Below are 24,296 nucleotides of genomic sequence, written 5' to 3'. Positions count from 1 at the left end.
ACAAAACCAGCTATGGCGTGGCGTTTTTTTGGCAGGTCTCATACACAACACAAATTAAACATGAGCAGCTATACGATACTCAACAAATCCCCTCAAATCCAAATGAACACTTACTTGCTTTTCTGTCAAGGAGCATCACTTTGTTTTTGAAACAAAACAAACTTGCTGAATTGAAACAATTAAAGCATAATGAACAAGCAATGAGGTATGAAGATTCATTAAATCTGTCTTCTTCTGTGCAGATGTATCAGACATGCCACTAAGGGATGATTTTTTGCAATTAAGATCCTCTGTCAATCAGGTCCCAAAGCCCTAAAGTGCCCCCCCCGCCCCGTCGCCTCTGGGGCTGAGTCTAAGACGCCAAAGGCACGCTTAAGGAGCATCGACTGACCTCATGTCTGACTGCAGATCACACTTGGCTATTGTTGCATGGCTGGACTCAAGAAACTGACACAGGATTACGTCTTGGTGACAAAGATGACAAGTCCACGGAGTTCTGCTATAATCCCTCCCAAGACCAGTTATGGTAAATTATTTCCATGTTTCTAATCCAGTCTAAGAAGCAAAAGGTTAGGCTTTTTCTGACAGGAAGTAGGTCAAATGTCCAGACACTGTCTTGGACAGCAGGCATATCGTTAGCTTCATTTGCATTTTTGACTTTTCATAATTACATGCCCAATTATCCGAAGCTTGGTGGCCTACATATGGCTTGGTGCTCTCCCGTGTCTGGTGCTAAAGATTGTTTTCCAAGAAAGGATGGCAACACAAATATGACCAAATTCCTATCATTACACACTCATTGACATAATAACTACATGTATATAATTACACACTCATTCACAGAATAACTTTATTTATATTTCATATAAGATGAAAAGGCCACCTTGTAATGGACAATGACAAGGTACTACAGGGATAAAACCACAAACAATATATAGGTAATGCAATCAGACAACACAATCTATGATATTTGACAAATAACCAAATATAAATATTTTATTTGTAAATTTCACTTAACAACACGTAGATCTCAAACGATCAATAGTCAACACCTTGAATAACAGCAGTAGTAGGACGAGGGATTATTGTACTTGTTGCATTAATTAACATAACGCCAGATGGTCACAGGGGCCATGAGCAGGGAACTTTCAGTGTGACAGAGGAGACCTCTGGCTCATGGTTCATTTGGTAATGATAGTTCATCTGTCCTTTCAGTTTTATGGACCACACTATGATTTAGTTTCATCTAAACTCATTCATTTTCCCCCCTGACTGTTTTGTAATTTCCAGTGTTAATTTAACTGTTCACGCCTTAATGATTTACTGAAGTGCTGTTGGGCTCTAGAGTTTTTCTCCCATAAGAGATAGGATGCTGACAATATTGAATGCCTGTGTATGTATTTGTTGGCTGGTGATAACCATTTCATTGTTGCATAAAGTGCTTAGAAACATCAAAAGGTTTAACAAGGCTAGTAATGCTTTTCTATTCATCACCACAGCGAAAGACCATTCTACGTTTCACCCAAACCCAGACATTGTTAAATGTTTCAAATGCTTGAAATTCATTTAAACTGTCGACCTTCAAAATAGTTTGGGGAACTTAGCAAGTTTCTCCAACAAAATGAAAGGAAAAGCTACAGGCACATCTGAGCAATAGAGGCTGAACTATTTAGGAGAACAGTAACAGGATGTCAAACTGAAAGGCCTGACTAACAGGCTCTTGACATCTTGCTGGCTTAGGTTTAGTCAGATGTTTAGTCAGACACTGTAAATTCTCTAAAATGTCTACTTAACCAATAATACCTGATACATGATGTGCTCTCTATCTTAACAGCCAAGTAGTGCCTGGCGGTTTGACTCCAAAGGCTTAAACATTCCTTACTTCTCTGATGGCTGATTTGTGTTCATCATTGAAAACGTACTTGCAATTAAAGGTTAAATGAATGACGTCTCCTGATTGGATCCCCCTCATTCTCTAAGGCTTGCCATCCTTCAGCCTCCATGTCTGCCTATGTATGCTCTCCAATCCTCTGTCTCTCCCACTTGTGATCTACAAAGTGCCTGTGGTCTCTGTCTCTACGTCTGCGATTGGGAAAACTCTTAGAAGGCCGCTTAAAAATGGGTTCCCTTGGGTGATAAGACAGTTTTGTTGTCTGTGTATGGATAGGCTGTTTTGTTGGCTGTGCTGTTAATAGAACAATATACAGGGTGTGTGTGTGTCTCTCTCTCTCTCTGCTCCGGGCATGGTGCTGATGAAAAGGCACTTCACACAGGGCTACTCCGAGAGGGTGCTTTTAGTGGTGAACTGGAGGCCTTCTGCCTTTAGTCTAGTGAGAACGGGGCCGTACACATCCTTGGTCATCGGCACCACCAGCCCCTTCGTTGTGATCTCACCTGGAAGTCAGATACATAGTTAAGAACATGGTAAGACCCCGTAGACTCAACACTCTGCAGCATTCCCATCAGAGCCACAGTATTAAGGACATTACTAACCGTTTAGAACCATGTGAGCAGCAATGGCCGCAGGATAGCCCACTGTTTTGGCCATGGCAGAGAAGCCGTTGGGCTCCCCATACACGACCAGGCTGATGTGCTTGGTCTCCAGCTCCCCTGAAGAGTGCCTGATGCCCACGTCATTCCTCATGATGATCATGTCTCGCTCGCCTTTGTCTAGGGAGAGGGAGTTAGTTGAGAGTGAGAGCAGTTTTGGGAAATGTCCAATGTTGCTATTAGATGGATGTGTTAATGATAGAGATGTGAATGGTGGGATTCATAATCCAAATTTCTACTGCTGAATTCCTATTTGAGAATGTGCATAGCAAGTGAAACTGCTTAAAGCAACAGTTTGCGGACATGTACTACTTTTCTACATAAGTTTCGACTCAATTTTCTTACTCCAACTTTAATCATACAAAATAACTTCATTCATAGACACACCTTAGCCACCTCAAAGGGTATTGTTTTTTCATAAATATATTATACTTCAGATATGACATTATTTATGGAAGATCACATCACCAATGTCAAATGAACCAGAGTAGTAGTGAGGTGAGTTGGACAGACATAAGCACTGTTCTGCCATGTCTGCCAGTTCCCACTCTTCTGAGATGCCCAGTAAACCTAGTTTTCATACACATACTGATCACTTACCAAAAGCCAGCCTGGCCTCAAGGTGCTTGGCCACCGCTCCCAGGATGCTGTCTGCATGGGGGACTGGTTCTTCACTTAGCATTCCAAACCTGAGCACACAGAGAGTGATCTACAGTCAGGGGCAGCCCATCCTGGGTAGAACAGGGCTTTAAATATTAATGACTTATTGTCTTTCAGTTCGCCTCTCACTCTTTTAGCATCTCCATCCGGTAGTCGTCCTTGTCAATGTGCTCAAATACGGCCTCTTGAAAGGCATCATGGTCAATAGATGAGGGCAGGCCAATCTGCTGGCACAGCAAATCTTTCTGTTGGAGGGAAAGAGTGAAGATCAAGTAAGGCAGCCAGTCAGACCAAAGCTGCCATGCAGATGGTGCTTTCAACCCAGTCAGTAGCAGACAGAGAGCAGAGGGCCTGATCTCCATGATGTTACACATGGTCAATGTTAAACTGCCTGAGCTCATATCAGACTGGACTGGCAGGTGTGTATTATGTGCTCATATCAGACTAATAGCAGGTGTGTATTATGTGCTCATATCACACTAATAGCAGGTGTGTATTATGTGCTCATATCAGACTGTATTAGCAGGTGTGTATTATGTGCTCATATCACACTAATAGCAGGTGTGTATTATGTGCTCATATCAGACTGTATTAGCAGGTGTGTATTATGTGCTCATATCAGACTAATAGCAGGTGTGTATTATGTGCTCATATCAGACTGTATTGGCAGGTGTGTATTATGTGCTGGTGTTGGAGACAGAGGCTCATATCAGACGAGATTGGCAGGTGTGTATTATGTGCTGGTGTTGGAGACAGAGACTCATATCAGACGAGATTGGCAGGTGTGTATTATGTGCTGGTGTTGGAGACAGAGGCTCATATCAGACGAGATTGGCAGGTGTGTATTATGTGCTGGTGTTGGAGACAGAGGCTCATATCAGACTGTTTTGGCAGGTGTGTATTATGTGTTGGAGACAGAGGCTCATATCAGACGTGATTGGCAGGTGTGTGTTATGTGCTGGTGTGTGTTATGTGCTGGTGTTGGAGACAGAAATAGAATGTTTGGGGCGTTACCCAGGACACTGGGACAGCTGTGGGGTGCAGCACAGGACACGGCTCAGTGTTGATCAGGCCCAGCTTCACAAAACCACTCATGGCACGAGAGAAGCCCTGCAAAACACAGAGACAGAGACAGAGACAGAGACAGAGACAGACAGATCACTGTAGCAGCTGTAATCATTAGCACTTGGATCAAGAATTAGCTTGATACCCATTTAATACTCCTCGCCACTACAATGGCCATTCCATGTGGATCAGTTCTAGTCTGAGTAAAGTGGGGATGGACTGAGCTGACATGTGATTGGCTGGCCCACCTTGAAGCGCAGTGTCCCCCTGATGAGTGTGTGGGCTGATTCGATGCCGTAGGGCCCTGCGTATGTGGTGCTGTCACGGTTGGGGAAACCCTCCAAGTTGAAGCCTGGCAAGAAGTCCATAGGTTTGGTAGACTCCAGGAGAGCGCCCCCTGCTGGGACACTGATGACCTGAGCAGCACAGAGAGGAGAGGGAGAGAGCACCGTCTCACAAATGCCTTCAACTCCTCTGTTTGATCCCAGCTCTTTAATGATGTATCTCTTGGACTGGTGTCCCCAAACCAACATGGCGAGCTTACCTGGTTGTCCTTGAGGAAGACAGCTGGGCTGATGGTGTTGAGCAGGACCCCGTAGGGACTCCAGCTGAACTTGTAGCGCAGAGGGTTGTCTGAGCACTCTGGGGCTGGGAGACCCCCACAGAAAGAGGTGTAGAACTCCACCTATCATACAAACACACGTACGTGTGCACAGAGAGAACAACATCAACACAGTGGACAGTGCCGTGCATCTCATCAGTGGGCGTGCTCCCTGGGGGGAGGACATCTATGTGGGGTGTGGTGTGGGGTCTGTGGGGTGAAGTGAACACAGGGGGTCACATGGAGTCAATATGGTGAGTCTGCAGTCAATATGTCAACTGTACAGAGCAGTGAGTTGGCCCTCATTCAGTCATTCATCAGAGATGGTCAACATATTCACACACAGCCAGAGACTGGGTAGGAGCAGGGCAGTAATGTATGTGTCCACATATGTTCTCACAAAGACATGCACACACATGCACACGCGGTACCTACAGTGGCTCCGTCTGCCTTGGCCTGGTCAATGCACTCCATGGCCAACATGTGATCAATGCCAGGGTCCAATCCCATCTCATTCACTATGGTAATGCCAGCCTCCTCTGCACTGGAACACAACAGCACCAATCACAAACATGTCAACACGCCCAACTGATCTCAGGTTTGATGGTATGATCTTAATCCAAAGCCACAACTACTACAGAGGGGGTGGGGTGACTGGATGGGTTTAGACTGCCAGTGTCTCACTATTTGACAATTTTGTTCCATTTCTCTCAATGATGGTCAATAATTAGTGGTTAAAGAAGCACTATTTCGATAATTTAGATTTCTTCTTAGTATGTTCGAGCTGTGGGAGCACAAGAAAACTGAGCGTCTAGCAGCGATTATCATAAACATATGCACATGTTTATATGTCTATGGCAATTATAGCCTTACTATCGAGATTCAAAGTAACATGGAGACAAAACTCTTTGGGGGAACTTCACGTCAATCATAAAGCCTTGAATATAAAAATGTCTTAGTGAAATCGGTTGAGAAATGTAAACGCTATAGTACTTTTTATCCAGAAAAAACGCAGCTCCATCATCCTTGCGTTAGTTTACAGGCCAGGTGGTCCCGACACAATATGGCAGCGACGTTTAGCGTTTCGGCAACGGGCTGACGCAGTCAAAAAGACGTCTAGGTATATATGTCAATGGTGAGAGGGGTCAGGGGGGTGGGAGGTGTGCCTGTGCCCTACCTCTTCTGCAGCTCCTTCATGGCCGGGCTCAGGTAGCTGGCTGTGACCAGGTTCACCTTCTTTTTGATGCAATGCTTTGCCACCAAGGGGTGAAACCCATATGGCAGCATACTACACAGAGAGAGAGAGGAAGGATCAGCCTATACACCACTGTTGTCATATGAAGGATTTCATTTGTACCACAGGATAGCACTTAGAATGACAAGAAAGAGACTAATATCACAAACAAAACTTCAGCTAAACTAACTTTAAACTAAGGCTTAGGGTTCTGTACGGTAAACTCAACTCACATCTGATTCTCCTTGTTTTAATCATATTGATTCAGATATTTTATTAACTTTATAATTAGATTTTTATGAATAAAGACAGCATTTTAATATCCATTTTATGCAACGTACAGGCATAGTAGAAAATACCAATGTACTACTACAACTACTACTAATAGTTATTGTTATCGTCTTTGGCATTGTTGTTATTATTAACCATAGTATTCATCATTTCTTCATTCCATGAAATAGGTTTGTGTGTGCAGGGCTTTGATACCTGATGACTAGGTCATGGTCTTTGATGAGGGACTCCAGGTGCCCCTCCTGACTGGTCACGTCAAGCATGACGGGGATGGTGCTGGGGTACTTACTGGCCAGATCCTCAGCCTGGCTCAGCAGCGCAGAGGCTAACGGCACAACCAGGAAGAAAGGAGCAACACATAGAGGACACACACTGAGTAGCAGAAACTCATATGGGCTTTTCTTAGACAGAAACATGCTATAACCCTAAAGTAGGGTCTCCATCACAACTAAGACAACTAAAGGAAACCAAACAGAAACCAACCTCCTCTCATTCAAATGACAGCAGAACTGCAGCAGCAGACAAACAGAGACAGCATCCCTATGGTTGACATTCTGTCTGGTGGGGTTTCCTACCTACGGTGACCTGAGTGCCAGTCTGGCGGGTCAGGTACTCGATGACTGGGCCGGACACATATCCTGACCCAAGCAACAGAACACGCTTCATTCCGCCTTTCTTCAGGATCTGCTCCGATTCCCTGCAAGAAACCACACAGCTTACTCAACACAGTAAACACAAGATTCAGTTTTATGATTTCATATGAAGTCCATAATGGTTCAATTGTATTAAGTCATTATGGTTCAGGGGTTAACATCCCCAAAAACAAACAAAGGAAAAAAAACTGACATGAATCATGAATATGTGATGGAAACCCAAGCATATGCCCAATGGATGTAAAGCGCTCAGATCAAAGCGTTTGATTCGCCAAAGAGCAGAGCTGATCGCTGAGCTGATCGCGGTGATGGTGAGTTGTGCATGACCCGGTGACGTCACTTACAGCACCAGTTTAAGGATCAGCTTCAGCTCTAGGCTCTCACTCATCCAGCTCAGCATTGCGGCTGCAGACTGATCTTAGATCAGTGGCATCTCCTCTAAATCCCCCCTCTAATCCAGAGACTGCCAGATCAGCGATTCCCATCCAGACTCCGCGCCCAATCACATGTGCCTGGCCCTAATTGGATGTGGCATGGCACCTGTGCACAAGCCCAGCACTAAGCCCCCCCCCCCCCCCCCCCCCCACAGACCGGAGGTCTTCCAAAATCCATTTAGCACAGGAATGACAACCTTCTACTCCATGTGTGTGCAGATCTAACTGTGAGTACTGTATGCATGCATGCATACGTACACAGTATACACTTTGGGATCCCTGATGTATGAAAAATATGTTTAACTTATATTTTTAAAGGTTAAAACTGAAATATTGTAACAATTAAAGGCTATTGTAAAAAAAGAGTAGTGGTTATTATTATTTTCATGTCTTCCAAAATCATGTGAATTCGGTCTTTCCAAAAAACACAGAAAATATAAATATATGTGAGTCAATCATGTTAATGTCAATCATTCATGACATTCATGACATAGTCAATCATGTTAATGTCTCTGAAATACAAGCTAATGATTAACCACAGCAGCCTTCACAGACAAACTTTGATGGCACCTGAATGAAGAGCAATCCCAATCAGAAGTCAATCTCTTCAGGCAGATCTAGACTATATGTAAATGTATAGCATGCAAATAAATGGATGAAACACGATGAAGAACAAAGGTTATATGGATCAGGTCAGTAATTATTAACTCACAGACACTATGATGTGCTGAAACACTAGACATACTGGGAATCATAGTAGCGTGCATCAATTAGACTGATGAGTACAATTATAAGACGTGATTGGTTAGGCACAACAACATGTTAACTGCCTTGAAGCAGGCTAGAGGACATTTCCAGGGCAGAAAATGTGTGTGAAAACAAGGGGAGATTGTTTGAAGGGATGACTGTGACTGATTTTATGGATGATTGATGGGGGGGGGGGGGGAAAGAGGGAAAAAAAAGGGATGGCGACATTGGGACAGAGTGAGAGACGGTCTACCCACAAGAGAGCAGATAGAACGCAGCGGCTCAGCGATGGCGTGGGCTAGCCATGCAACGTGTTAGCCTGGCAGAGGGTGGGGGGGGGGGAGTTGGCACACCACGGCACCGTGACTGCACTGTGCAGGAAAACAACAAGGTCAGGGGTTAGTCAGGGAGGGCACCCTACTGCATCTGTGACTTGGCGTAAAGACACATGAGGACCCTGGATGCTAAATGGAACCAAAGGTTGGAAGTGCTCCAAGAGTTATTTCAAGCATCATTAGCCAATAGCCATGCAATCTACATATGGCGAAGCCTCCATTAACCACGTCTACTTCAGACAATGGATTTAAATAGCTTTATGTAACTTGATACTTTGTATTTTGTGCTCTGCAAGCTAGTGGTCAAATGCAAAATGTTTTACCTGTTAAGCAATCTGTAGAGAAATCGTCCTTAGAAAAGTCACCCATCCATGAGGTGACAAGTACCATCGGCAAAGCAATTTCATTGCATTTTATTGTTAACAATACAGAAGGAAGTGAGGTGAATTCTGCAGTTTAAGTAGTTTAGAAACTACTTCAAAACTAAAAATACTGAATAAAAAAAAAAAGTGTACTATTGCAGCGGAGACATACTAAAAAACAATAATCAGGCATTTCTCAAATTTGTATCTATTAAAACAACTAAATACTGACTAAAGAGCAGCCATGTTTTAATTTCACAAAAAACAAGACTTTACCTTCTTTCCCTTAGTTTCTCAATGTATTCAAACTTTGGAGCTAGTTTTCCGTTAGATGTTATCACCGCCTGCAACAACAAAAAAAATACAAAAATAAAATGAGGATCAGGTCTGGTCGGTAGACCAGCAAGAATTTAATGAGGTTTTAATGAGTTTGGTGACATTGGTTTCTGAACTGTTGAGAAGGCCTCATCACCTAGATTACCCAAGTGCATGGTGTGTGTGTGTGTGTGTGTGTGTCTCCCACACACTGAGCACCGAGGACCCACTTACGTCTCTGACTTGTGGGGAAAAGTCCTCTTGGTCAAGTGGTCTCCTTGCGTCTGAGGGGAGCTGTTAGGGCACAACCAAGCAGCAGGGATGAAGCAATATCCCAAGAAAAACACACAACACGGAGTCGGAAAATTCCTAACAGTCGGTGGCGATAAAGACACAGAAACACTATATGACTGCTCAAACCCTCGTACCGGGCAACCCAATTTAAGGCTTCTCGAAGTGTGTGCGTACGTGCGTGCGCACACACACACACACACACAAGCCAATCACGAAACTCGCACAAATATTCACACCTCATGGTGTGTCTTACCCAGTCTTTGTCTTACCATCTCCCAGATGTAGGGGAACAATCTGTCTCCAAAGTACTCTGTGGCCTCAATAGGCAGTTGGGCAGGCAAGTTATCAATGGAGCACATTAGGAAGCCGTGGCCTTCCACGCTGCCAAGAGGGAGGATTAAGCAATAAGAACAACACTAATGAGATGGTACAACAGAGGCATCGTTCAACACCCAACTCCCCCATTATAGTCAAAATCACAACGATCGTGTTCCTCACTCTTATAGGCAGGCAAGCATAAAAGCAGAACAAATGTTTGACATATTGAACATAGCTGTGGTTAGGAAGTCAAAGATGATGATGATGATGATATGGTGTTGGTGCATTGGATGGGTGTGGCACTTGTACCTGTCGTGGTCTATATGCTGGTCCGCATCATAAATACAGAATGGCTTATCAATGGTGGTGCACTCAGTCATGAACTCAATGGAGCCTCCGGTGTCTGCTGAGATGTCACAGATGGCCAGCAGCCTGGGGGCCAGAGGAAAACATAGCCGTCACTCTAGATTGGGCCACAAATATATGAATCTGGCCCTATGGTCAATTAGTGTATTAAAACAGACAAAAAGTAAGGAAATTTGTATTTGGTAGATTATTTCTTTGTTGTAACAATGCTTCTTGGCAATAAATCTCATACCGTTGGAAAGCCTGTTTATTTCCCTTTCAAATGGTACCACATTTGTAAGGAACATGCATTTGGGGGATGAGCAGCAGAGCTGTATGTGGGTTGTACCCATGAATAATTTGCCATTATTATACAGCACATGTAAATTAAATAGAACACCAGCTAGTGATGACCTGATCAGATCTACTGGATCGGTACTGACGCTGATATGGACATTATTAAATGGACCAGATTTGGGCTCCATGTCATCCATCCCATTTACATGGTTTTGGTCACGGTAAATTGTATGGTAAATGTTTTTCTTCAACAATGCAATTTGCACAAATAATAAAATAGTTTTTCAGGAAATAATTAGAATTGAGTAATATATGGAATAATGGATTACACAGTATTCAGGACACAGAACATAACCAAATTATGAACGTAAAAAGTGTACTATTGTTGAAAGGTATTACACATCGTCTATATGTAAAAGCTGCAACATATAGGCTACATGGATTATGCAATTTGACAAACTTTCATATTTCCATCCCTAAAATTGACTTTGTCAAACATCTTCTGCTTCTTAAAATGTCTTTTCTTTACAGCCAAAGCTGGCATTACTTGTTCTAAATAAATGGTTGCTATTATGAAAGTCCTGTCATGTCTTGTTTCCAAGGTGGTTCCATTCATTTGCAACTTTGTCACACGGTTAAATTTCACAGCAAACATGGTGAATTGACATGCAGGTGCAATACAGTAAAAAAAAAAACCTTATTTATATTCTAAAGATCACACAGCAATTGGAATACTTCTAGCAGTGGTAGCTGAGGTTATCATTTCAAACAGAAGAAGAAAAATGTGCACTGGTATTGGATCTGTACTCCTATCACCTGATGCCCTTAGTTTAGACTGTTGCCCAAAGTTATCATTGCGTTTAAAATACCAGTGGAGAGAACTGAATTTGCATGAAGACACATATGGAATACATAACATATAATATGTATTATTAACAATTAATGTATGGTAATGATATATTTTTATTAAACAATTTCATATGTAATTCTCAATTCTAATCAGAAATCTATTGACTTGAAAGAATTGTAACCATGTATGGTACAGTGCTTTATACCCAGAAGCTAGAATTGGGAACTATTCCTATTATTCTAAATGACCTCAAGAGTGGAAGTGCACATGAGAGGTGCATTAAAAGACTAAGCATTCAATAATGCAATCAGCAACGGCCATCAAAGGATGGGTAAGATAACTCAACACATCCCCCCAAGGTTGCCAAGACTGAGGAAATTCTAAGCTGTGCATGAACCATCACAAACAGGTTGAAGATCACAGGAGGATTCATATGTCACATCTAAGCTCACCAAAGAGCACACAATAGCTCTAATCTACAAGGTAATGTTTGAGCGGAGGTCTAGTTTAAACACCATAGATAGAAGATAAGGTTAACCCTCTGTGAGGTTGTGCTCTTATATTGTGACCTGTGGACTAATTCAATAGTGTTGGACTGCTACTGTGTCTATATAAACTACCCTGACCTTGAAAAACATGGTTTTCGTCTTCTGAAAACGATTTTGAAAAAAAAAAAGGAACAAAACAGTTCACACTAGCGGTCATAATTACCCAAAATATGTGCAGCAAATGCAGCTTTCTCTATGGCACTGTTTAGTTTATAGTCATTTTGATGTGTGCATTTGTTTCAATCTGGGTGGGTGACAGATTAGAACCAAGCGCAGGTATTACACTCTCTTCTAAAGAGGATAAGAGGGGGAGGGGCATGTGGCTCACTTGTGGGGCAGCTGAGGTGAGCCGTCCGCTGCAGCGACTGAACGCTTGATGGGGCGCATGAGCTTCTGGGCATCCAGCCGCCGGAGCAGCCTGGGGGTCTGGGGGTCCCAGTAGATCCCGTTGATCAGACATGTGGTGTAGGGGGCCACCTGAGAGGAGAGGACAACATGTCTAAAACAGCTCCATCACAAAGCCAAACCCACTGGGCCTGAACTCTGCTTTTCCACACCTTCTTAAAACAGAACAGAATTAAACTTAGGCCTAATGGTCAACTCAAGATGGTAATACAGGCTGAATTTATACGGAGCCTAGTTTCACTGAATCTGTGAATTTTTCACACCTATCGAATCTTTTATTTTCGTAAAGACAGAGCCTGGTAACGAGAGATTTGCGTAAAAACGGAGCAACTAGATTGTGTTGAACGGGCTGTAGTACATACCCCACGCCTGTGGGTGGCGCTTTAGCGCTTTATTTACACAACTGAAAAGACGTGAAAAACATAGAAGAAGAGACTAAACAGCACGAGGATAAACACATAACACAAGACATTCAAGCTCCAATTAACAACATTACATTATGATGGTTAATAAAATCAGTGGTCAGACTAAAGGATATGCGAAAACAAATTATTTTTTCTATTGATAATAAAGAGTTTGGAACAGTACAACATGACATGTCTGTCATCCCGTTTCCCATGAGGCTTTGCTCTGTCCATTTTACATACATTTATGAATAAAAAAGCAAATTAAATCGCTGGCCAATTTATATTTGTGGTCATGAAAGTTATGTTACGTCTGAATAAGAAGAATAAGATCAAGATAGGAGGCTAATCAAAAATCAGAAGGCTGGGTTAATGTTAGTGAATTCGAGGCCCACCACGAGTGAGATTTTGAGGGAGAACAAGTTGTATATGTAGTGGTTGGAGATCACGTGGGGCAATGACGTTATCAGGTTGCGTGAAACCGTGCAGACGAACACCAGCCCCCGTACCGATTCAAATCTACTCACTTTCTACCCCAGACTTCGATCGTTGCTGATAGAGAGTGCGGATAGAGAGTGCTCGTCTAAATGATAGGGCTATCTGTATTAGCTATCTGTATCAGATTGACAATCTAGGGTCCGACAGCATCACAAGATAGAAAGTTCCCATGGAAAACTGAAATAACCACACGAAGTAGTAAATCACTAACAAGTGAGTTTAACAAGTGGCCGTAGCCCTTCAAGTGATCACAAGGATTCATCAAGCCTTGTTGTTCCTCTTTATACCGTTGCACAACACAATAAAAAAAAATCTTATATAATAAAAGGATATGCACTGAAAAGTTATAAAAGCAGGATCTGCCATTTCTGAAAAACCTCTCAAAGCACAAAGACTATACTAACAAGGTTACATAAGGAAAGACAAAACAATGCGAGCATGAGACAGGAGACTTCCCTCCCTGTTATTCCCTGCATGTGTACTTGCTTAAAAATGCTTTTAAAAAACATATAGCTTGACCCCACAGCAACCATCTCCTGTAGACATGCTATAAAGAGTGAGCCAATCAGCTGAAGACAAGCGTGGGGCAAGGAGGCAGTAGATTGACAAGGCCATGTGAGGGGCAGGGCAGGCGCCCCCCGGGGGCCAGTGAGGAGCAGGGGCAGGTGAGGAGCAGGGACAGGGGCAGGTGGCCCCCGGGGGCCAGCAGAGGCATAGACAGAGACAGAGACACTCACGCTGACTCTGAAGTGGGAAGTGTATAGCTCCGGGTGATGTTCATATTCCAGCGGGTCATAAACTCCATCGCTTTTCCTAATCAGGTGGTGGTGTCGACTGAGAACAGTGGCATAGACTTTGGTCATGTCTGAAATCAAACAGAGAACTTCAGTATCAATTTAAAACAGAGAGAAACTTAATCAAGAAACGTATCTATTATTCACATTTGAGTTGAGCTGAGGCTAGGTTGGCTACTTTCAAGCTTTCTACTCAGTGCATTAAGGGCATGAATGAGTTACTTTGGTAACTTATTGTGACTTGGGTTCTCCCACAAATAGGCTGAAAGGCTGAATTGGCTTTACTGATAATGAAAACAAACATACAGAAAAACAAAAAAAAACACCGGCAACATAAACTGGTAGAGGTAAAAGCTAAATGCACAGTTTGGTGGTTCCAGCTTGAGAGTAGTGTGATAGAGGGTCCTCAGCATCAAGAGGAAGGGAACTAGGGTTGCAATACTTTGGGTCTGCGCCAAATTCACCAAATAAATGAAATCAAATAGCACATACATAACTGATGCTCCCGTCACCAGTTCTGTATAAACAAATGAGATATACATAACTAACTCAACTCAACTGCCTAACTCAACTTCCTTTCCAGACAGCCAAGGATTTCCATCAATGTTTTGTCAGCCTTCACCCTAACAACAACAATAACTCCTAGGTCTCCAGCTGAATACATCTGAAACCAACTCTGTACCTCCTGATATTGAGACCTCCTTCAGTTCATGGGGCTCCACATATTCGCATGGAAGCTCATTAATGATATCTTGGGCACCCTAAAATGAGAAATAGTGTGATGAGTAATGGCTTCAAATCTTACATCTTCACTATTCACTCTATTGCGACAACTGTAAAACACATTTCAGTCCTCATCCATTTATTTTGTACACACATACTCAAATGAGATCTACCCAGGACCATCTCAATCGGACATCATAACAGTTCACAGGGTTTAAAGCAAAAAAAAATCCTGTGCCTGAACTTTTTTTTAATGTGGTTGAGTGCGAGGGGGTGTGTGGTCCGGTGGTGCACACATTTACAGGGTCAAAAAAAAAAAAAAAACATTTAGAAATGAATGATGGCAGATTATGGTGGGACTTTTGAAACTGCAATCCCAAGAAGGTCAGCAATAGTAGGCCTACTCCACCTCACTACAATATGGTACTAACACATGTAGCATTTACGATTTTTGCTGCTAAGCTTTGTCCTTGGAAGATTTCAAGATGACCTACAATCATAAGGTGACATGTTATAAGGGTATGTGAAATTCAGTCAGTGGAAGAAGATTTGATTTGCAACCATTTCATTGAGGATCTATGAAAAAGGACAGTGGTCCACTTTTTAAACCGTTGAAGTGCAACAGTGTAGATAATACTGTGGATTTATATTGCAACAGTTCCATAATTACTTTGTTCAAAAGAAATAATCGTAAATTAAAATGTACATATTTTATTCTAGCAGTAAGTGCTGAGGCATTGGCTATATTCGTGTTCCTGCCTGGCAAGTGTTACGTTTTGAATGCATTGTCATCTTCATCCAAAAAACGAACGAGGACATTGTCTATGTTGTTGTTGGTGAATTTGTCGACATTTAAGAAAAACATGCCGTTTTTTTAGCTTTTCCGAAATACGTCTTTTGGACTCTGGTGTTATGCCATGTGTTAAAATAGCTGGCATGCTGATTGGATATTGACAGTTTATTCAAAGCAATTTTGACTTCAGCGATTTTTTGGCATAAATTCAACAGGGGTTGGGCGAGCCTGGAAGACAGATTGTGTTCTGCGATGAACGTACACAAGCGTATTTCAGGGCACATTAACGGTCAGTTATTGATGCTGGTACATCAGATGTGGTTGTAAAAGCGTTGTGTGTTGGATAGCGCGAACTGCTCTATGAGCGGGTGATGAAGTGGAAGCACTGGAAGCACTTTTCCCCCGCTAGTTGCATACAGAAGCTTTCTTGAGCTCAAGAGAGCACCTGCTTCTCTTAACTTCTTACACCGGCTACCAAAAGGCTTACCGTCCTTCCCCATCTCTTCTATCCATGCCCAGCGCCACGTATTTTTCAATCCTTTATCAACTAGGAGGGCATCATCCCAAGGATTCTTGAATTTACTCTGCTTCGGTGTGACAGTATCTCTACGTTTGTCTCTACGTAGCATAAGGCAGAGCCATATAGAAAAGCCGGTGCTGAAAGCACATTTTCACAAGACCCGCCCCAATCTACTTCTGATTGGATAATAATGTTATTTTGAGCGCCTGAAAGTTGTGCTCCTTTCATATCATTGGCAGACGAACTCATAAACTCGAAAGTAATGGTGATGATATCGAGACGTTAAAAAAATATATAAATATATATAATTATATTAGACTTTTTTTCCGCAGCCAAACGCCACACGCCGGAAATCCGGCACGGTGCCGGAATGCTTTAATCCCTGAGTTCATGAACATAAGTTATGGATGCAGATGTGAGCTCTGTGTGGTGCTTAAACTCTACCTTGGAGACATTGCCTGTTCCAGTAAAACAAAAGGTAAGAGGGCCAATGGACTTGGGCATGAGGCCCAGAGATAGCTCATAGCCACAATCTCGCACCGCCTGGATGGCCTGGCTGACATTTCTGTAGTTGTGTGCCATCCCAATGTGCTGTTGAAACAGGACAGACGATTGACATCAGTCACAGACCTCTTTGTGACTGTCATACACTACATATTTGTACACAGAAGTACATTTTTGTCTTTCTAAATACCAGAGGCACTGGTTTGCCACATAAGTTCATATTTCTTTGGCGGTCAGTTCTATAATAAAACAGTGTGTTGAGTCTGGCCTCATGTTGCATAAAAATATGATTATTGCGACAACTACTATTCTGTTTTTTTGTTGTTGCTGTAATTCAAACTACTTGATGACCAGGGTCAAGCTAAAAAGACAATTCAAACAGAGCCCCTACCATAAAAGGAGTATGATGTCCCAAGGCAAGTAAGCGCAGGCCCAGGCCATGGAGGATATTAATCATACCTGTCAACAAAGGAGAGTTAACACCATATGCTGGGTGTGGAACCGGCCTATGTATGGCAAAAGGCAGTAACAAAGTCCAACTGATTGAAAAAATTCTGGTTTTTATAACAAAATGGGATAACAAAAATGTTGCATGTCTATATACATTTGTCAGGCAAAGATATAGTAACAGACTCATCATCATGTTTCTGGGGACTAAGATATAGTACACACTCAATCATGTCTCTGGGGACTAAGATATAGTACACATTCAATCATGTCTCTGGGGACTAAGATATAGTACACATTCAATCATGTCTCTGGGGACTAAGATATAATACACATTCAATCATGTCTCTGGGGACTAAGATATAGTACACATTCAATCATGTCTCTGGGGACTAAGATATAGTACACACTCAATCATGTCTCTGGGGACTAAGATATAGTACACATTCAATCATGTCTCTGGGGACTAAGATATAGTACACATTCAATCATGTCTCTGGGGACTAAGATATAATACACATTCAATCATGTCTCTGGGGACTAAGATATAGTACACATTCAATCATGTCTCTGGGGACTAAGATATAGTACACACTCAATCATGTCTCTGGGAACTAAGATATAGTACACATTCAATCATGTCTCTGGGGACTAAGCAGGTTCAAGAGCTACTTAGTGTGGTGATACTGTTCAAACTCCAACACCAACAGCAGCACAGTTGGCACTAAGATAGGTTGGCAAATGATTTCTGGCCTGATGTCTGACACGGACCACAACACTTCATAGTGAATAGCTTGTGACGCTAGTGAGAACAACAGGTGTATTTATTTTTCCTTAACATGACAACATACAATCAAAATTAATTTGAGAAAAAACTACTTGTGAACAAAAATATACCTTAAAAAAAGTAACAACCTGTGTATTGTTTTTTTTTGTCTAACGAACCAGTCAACATAAAACCAAGTGTTTGAAAAGCCTTTATATTCTTGTGATTATCTACCACATATACAAATAGGGCAATGTAACAGTGCAATCTGAGACTTTAATCTACAAATCTGTCTGTTGTTTTAAAATGCTTCTATGAAGTGGACAGCTTTCCTGGTCTTGCTCAATCAGCATCTCAGTAACACTACATACCTGCTACACCTGCCCACTGGCCAAAGGCAACAATACGGAAGCCGTTGTCATCCACCATCTTCTCATAGTCAATCAGACGGATTTCCTAGAGAGGCAAGAGAGCTGAAGAACAGCTTGTGACACATCAAAATATGACTGCTCGAGAGCCACAATCTGTGACCTTCACCTAGGACTTCTATGAACATCAGCAGCACTACCATTGAATTGCAAGCTCCATTTATATTGCTGTCACGTAAAGTAGCCACAACATTCCTGTCCTAAGCATAGAGCAGAAAATATACAAAATAGGACATTATTTACAAACTGAATTTGTTCACATTTCCTACATAAAGGAATATTTATTTGGGCTTCAAAGGACAAGTTTAATTAGATAACTTTAGCTTTTTGCATCTCTGCTACGTGTTCACATGGCACTCCGCAAGACCCTGGACATATATTCTGCAGTATACCTTTTTGAGCAGGTCGTCAAGAAGGCCCATGTTTGCCTCTTGTGCTTTGATGGTATGAGAGAAGAAAGCGTACGTCTTATGAGGGTAAACCTTCTCCTCCGGTGGTCTCTTAACCCCAATAATGAGGGATGCCTCGGAGATATCCTCCTGGATGACGGCTCCAGCCCTCTCATAGTACTGTGAAAACCACACCGTCATACACTGTCAGTGTGCACCTACAGCACCTGACCACTACACTCAAGCAATACCTTCTCTCACTCATTCACCCAGCCTCTGACAATCCTATTAAACTGTGCTTTATATAAATGAACTCTAATCAGATTTCAAGTCCTTATAATTGGACTTGGAAAGATTAACCCTGGCTGTCTCATCATGAAACATGCTCTTTGTCAAGCTTCAACTGAATCGTGCAAAAGGCACTTTCTGATGCCAGATCTTAAGGGGTAAAGTTTTTCTGGAGATATCTGACGAACAGTTATGATGCCAACCATTTCTATAATCTCCAGCCCAGATCAACTCACTTTCTCATGGATGGCTCGTCTGTTGGAGGGCTGAACAAGAACCTTGTGGCCAGCAGCAGTTATCTCCTTCACGTGTCGTGGGGCAAGGGGTGCCCGCCGCTCCCATACATTGATATCCTCTCGGCGGATGGCAATCACATTTTTATGGTGACGGAAACGTTTCTGGCTATAAAGGCAGTCCCTCAGGCTCCGGCCCTGAGGTCTAATGAGTCGCAGCATGGTCTGCCCAGCTTACAGCAGAGTATGTAATATCTATATGATCCACTGCAAGTACCTGCAAGCTGGCGAGAGATAATCAGGTAACAGATGACAATGTTTCATAGTGTGGCAGCAGTCAAAGACAAACAAGCCCAAATAAACTGGTCATTCATGTGCAAAGCCAATTGAAGGTTGCCCGGGAAGAGGATTCAAGGTCAAGAATAACTATAAAATAGACCACCATAAATAGATGCATACCATAATTACATGCAACATTTGAATCTTCATAGTTGGGTTATGACAAGGTGACACATGACACACAGAAGCATGACCACTATTGCATTAGGTATATGCAAACATAATTTGCAACGTTACTGACATTTGTGTCAATTTATACAATGCAAGGGTGCCTGTCCAGCAGCAGTTTATTATTGTTTTTCATTAGACAAGGATCCGAAACATTGCATGTGGAAACGAGTGTAATGCAGTGGGGCCAGAATGTCTTTAAAATCAACCTTGAACCGTGAATATTCCACGTTCAACACAACACGCGGAAATGTTACTCAAAGATTGTATTCTGCGGAAATAAAAGTTAGGTGGCAATGAAACAATTGCTGTCGCCTAAGTTTCTACGCATGGCCAGCGCACATGGATGGGTATGAAGCCGTGACACATTGGAAGCTTCAGGCACAAGGTACTTCTTCTGAGGCAAAGAAGTTAAGAACAGAACATCATCGTCTAATGAACTGAGCACGCGAAACTGGAGACAACTTCGGTTTTACGATCAACAGGTTGCAACAACATAACCAAAATGAGAAGTATCGATACTGTAAAAGAGGAAGCACCTTTCCTACCTTTGTGGTCCAGTTCAGTTTCCCTGTTCGATGTGGCCTGAACTCCGCCAACTTGCTTACTTTAGCTTAGTTGATATGAAGCAATGTTTGTATGAGTGAGTGGCAGCGTGCAATTCTAAAAGTTTTGTGACATTATGACTGGGGAAACAGCTTGTCTTTAGCACCGAGTTGATTTCTTCAAGTTAAGATTCCACGACCGTTTGAAATCAAACCGAAATTAGAGAATATGTAATTGAGTGACACAAGGACGCAGCTGCTTGCAGTCGGCTGTGAGTTCAGTGTGTTGCGTCACAGCAGTAGAAACTGAACCCCTCTTGGGCTTCCACCAATCCAACTACTGGGAGAGAATCTGCCTCTTGTCCTTGACGTAGCCGTCGCAATATTATGACGGCAATATGACCTGAGGTCTCACGTGTGGGTGGTAACAGGTGTCGTAGCCAGCATTGATATTGTGAAATTGATATTGTTAAAGTAACGAAGGCATATTTTGGGTCAGTTTTTCTTTAACAACGCATGGGTTTCTACTGTCTCCTCCCTCTTACTGAGCAGCTACTGGACATGGGTGTCCTGTCCTCGTTTACCCCTTGATGTTGAAACTCCATTAATTTGCATACGTTGGGATATCCGAAACATGTGTCATCATTCCTTCCTACCTATCAAAGGTCTAATATAAAAACTAAATGTGGTGAAATGACAAATGAGTAGACGCAGCAAATCAATAAAAGTAAGAAAAATCTGAAAAATAGGTGAAATGACTCATACCATCATACTCATGATCATTAGTGTATCAGTAGGCTACATTAATATATTATTGTAGTCATTTGTAATGTTAAAGTGATCTTTGTCATTGCCTGTGTCACACAGGCTATGTGGATGTTCATGGATGTATTATGGTTTTGTTTCGCTGTTGGCCTACTCTGTGTGTATGTTTGTATCGTTTATCACACTATGATATAATTCCTCCACGAAGACGTAAAATGTGCAGCCTGTGTAGCCGGTTGTGTCACACATTATTATCTCCTTAGCTAGCCATGTTCGGTATGCTGTGTGTGTGTGTGATTAAGCTAATGTTTTTGACTGACATAGCTGTGTCTGTAGCAGAGTCCCTGTTCTACCTTTCCTTCCCTTTTACCATCCATTTCACCAGGTAGTAGTGACTCGTGGATCCGAGTGGTCTGTCAACTCATTCCTGCTGGCTTTATTATCAGTGGTCAAGCTGGCTGTTCACAGCAGGCCAAAACGACCCTCAGGACAATGGGAAATGTCCCTGTGCTGCTGTCAGGCTGTCCGCCTGTGGTGTAATCCTCCAGCAGGGGACCTAAAGTCAGTGTCTATCATCCATGCAGGAACATCAGTGGTCATTAATAGGCAAAACTTTTTATGAAGGCCCAACTGAGGTGTCAGCCTACATTTTAACCCCACGTGTGAACAAAGGTTTGAGCATAGAAAACCTCAACTTTTCAGTGTGTGTAAATGTATTTGCAACCTTGTTGTGAGAAGCATAGGCCAGTCCTTGGACTTAGACCTCAGGGACATCACCCACTACATTGGCAAGTGACGTCACACCACTAACCATACTAGTAAGCTTTTCATAGTGCCAAGAAGTGTTTGCAAGGTTTCTGCATGCCTTTTAGATAGTTAGCTTTCTAGCTTTAGACTAAAACATCTTTGCTGCTTTTAGTGGCAGCCTAGAGTCTGGCACTGGCCTTGAATCTGCAGGCTTGGCCATGGGAGGAAAGCATGCAGGGAGGCCAAACCTCCTGAGTGCCAGTATCCGTCCTAAGCATGTTAAACCTAAGGGATTGAGTTTTACACACTATACAATTTTGTACAGTTGTAACAGTTTTACTTCAACATTCCATGAAAGGGAAATTGTGACTCTTGCACAGTCTTATAATCCTTATTTTATTTTCTGGAAGGTATTTCTTTCATGTTAGCACAAGGTCATAATAATGTTTTTGTAAGACTTGACAGGCTGTTCTAGGATATTTTGACATTATCAAGATCTAAAGCTCTGCCATGTTGTTTTTCCTGGTTTCAATGACAGTTTTTCCATTTGTTAGTCTAAACTACCTCCTGTAATTTGTAGATTGACCAGAGCACCTTCCAATCACGAGTTTGCAAAGAATGTTTTTATATTAGCCTCACAAGTCTTTTATTTGTCAGATGCACAAAATGACACAGGGACACTCGGGTAAAAACTGTTCTCCAGTCTGCGTGTACGAGACTGGATGCTACGGTACCGCCTTCCAGAGGGAAGCGGGGTAAAAAGTCTGAAGGCTGGATGGTTGCAGTCTTTTAGGATCCTGCCAGCTTTCCTGAGGCATCGTTTGTGGTAGGTGTCCTGCAGGGCTGAGAGCTCCCTGCCGATGATGGACTCCGCAGACCTGACCACACTACGAAGGGCCTTGCGGTCCTTGGCTGTGCAGCTCCCATACCACACTGTGATGCAACCAGTCAGGATACTCTCTATTGTACTGTCCATCTGTATAAGTTGGTGAGGATGACTGGGTTAATGCCAATCTTCTTCAGTCTCCTCAGGAAGAAGAGGCGTTTCCGGGCCGCTTTGACAACCTTGTCCGTATGAGCCGACCAGGTGAGGTCATCGCTGATGTTCACCCCTAGGAACCTGAAGCAGCTGACCTTTTCCACTGCAGGACCGTTGATGTGCAGGGGTGCGTGCTCCTCCACCTGCCGTCTCCTATAGTCCTCAATCATCTCCTTTGTCTTGCTGATGTTGAGAGAGGTTATTATCCTGAAACCACGTACCCTGTAAGCAAAATTACGTCCCCTCGTCCTCTAATGGTCTCTCTGAACGTTCTAAAAACGTGAATGCGTATGGTTCCCTTGACAACTCTAGGACGTTTTGCACGACGTTCCAAGACCGTCCCGAGGGAAACGTGTTTCTATAGGTCCTGGGGACGTTCTGCAGGACGTCGCAACAACGTCCAGAGGGCATTGTGGTGACATCTGGGAAATGTGTTTTAGACGTCCTGGGGACGTTATTCAAGGACGGTAAAAAAGACGCACCGCGAACGTAGCAGGCACGGTGGGGGTTTTGCTGAGCTAGAATTAATTTTTTTTATTATTATAGATCGCAGGGCCCCCCAGGGTAGTGACAAGGGAGTCTGTCAGTCTCTCTGTCAGTCAGTCTGTTCAGTCTGTCTTGCTCAAGGGCGCTTACAAAATTGATTAGGAGGCTTGGGAATTGAACCGGCAACCTTCCTATTACTAAACCACTTCTCTACCTACTGAACTACCGTCACGTGTGATAGGCTATAATTTTGTCACTTTAACACCTTTATCACAGTGTGAGACAGCCAACAAACTTAAGTCATTTTTTCCGAGGGTTTGAGGAAAAGCATATTGTAGCGATCTCAGTCACTACGCATTGAGGGTTTTCCGTAATGATTCCTTTTTTAATTAACATCCATTGCACGTCACGGATGTGCGGGCAGGGAGGCAGAATAACTAGCCAAACTAATAATGATAAAATAAAATAAATATTAATGCTTCTCTACTGATCTGTGCTATAAATGTAATGATTCCAATACAATATATATACATAGGAAGGTCTGTCTATAACATCAAGTCTCTGGCTTTAACATTGAGCTTTCCACAGGCCTTCAAAGATGCTGCAACAGAACGTGCGCAAATTCAAGCACACCGAATACTATGATAGCCTATATCCAAGCCACACCCTTAGAAGTTCATATTCTTCAAGTAAGCCTAGAAAGTTTGAATGAGCTTGTTTAAATACTTTTCTAGTTACAGTATAGCAATTCGAAATTGGCACATGGCATAGTTGCTAAAACATCTTTTTGTAAAGAGCTTATATTTGGGACTATTCCTATTAAGCTGTGTATGAACAACCTTGAATTTTTTTCAGCCAAATCTTGGTCGGGTGGGGAGATTTTCTTAAATTGGTACGTTTGGCATGGAATGACTCTGATGTTATAGTCTCCTCGATTTAACTCTTACAATTATAATTTGAAAAGGTAGAAACCCTCAGGGTGCCTGTGCAACTTTGTATGAAAGAGTTATTTTTCACAAGTTCATATTCATGAGTGCATATTCACACATATTAACACAAGTTCATCAAAAGCTAGCAGCTGCCAACTGTATGTACCTTACCTTCGTTGTGTAAAGA

At 42.5% G+C, this 24,296-nt stretch overlaps 1 protein-coding gene across 2 annotated transcripts; it reads right to left on the bottom strand.

Annotated features, from left to right (window-relative positions):
- Window positions 1–964: 964 nt before the first annotated feature.
- On the bottom strand, window positions 965–20,427 carry aass (aminoadipate-semialdehyde synthase). Of its 2 annotated transcripts, none has more exons than XM_080842189.1 (24): window positions 20,138–20,427; window positions 19,095–19,375; window positions 18,574–18,750; window positions 18,125–18,209; window positions 16,932–16,999; window positions 16,481–16,627; window positions 14,683–14,761; window positions 13,944–14,071; window positions 12,228–12,376; window positions 10,169–10,291; window positions 9,811–9,922; window positions 9,482–9,541; window positions 9,209–9,276; window positions 6,977–7,098; window positions 6,597–6,726; window positions 6,054–6,164; window positions 5,312–5,420; window positions 4,820–4,960; window positions 4,524–4,691; window positions 4,225–4,320; window positions 3,340–3,455; window positions 3,151–3,239; window positions 2,494–2,670; window positions 965–2,394 (listed from the first exon to the last, which is right to left on the bottom strand). In XM_080842189.1, the coding sequence occupies exons 2-24, from the start codon at window positions 19,311–19,313 to the stop codon at window positions 2,276–2,278; spliced, it is 2,793 nt and encodes a 930-aa protein (XP_080698315.1). In that variant the 5' UTR covers window positions 19,314–19,375; window positions 20,138–20,427; the 3' UTR covers window positions 965–2,275. The 2 variants fall into 2 exon arrangements, with proteins under 2 accessions (XP_080698315.1, XP_080698314.1); XM_080842188.1 differs by having other exon boundaries at window positions 20,147–20,427.
- Window positions 20,428–24,296: the final 3,869 nt, after the last annotated feature.

This window comes from Sprattus sprattus (assembly GCF_963457725.1).
Source record: "Sprattus sprattus genome assembly, chromosome: 7".
Classification (NCBI taxonomy): Eukaryota; Metazoa; Chordata; class Actinopteri; order Clupeiformes; family Clupeidae; genus Sprattus; species Sprattus sprattus.
The sequence above is the reverse complement of the archived record's forward strand: the minus strand, read 5'-3'. Positions and strand labels throughout refer to the sequence as shown.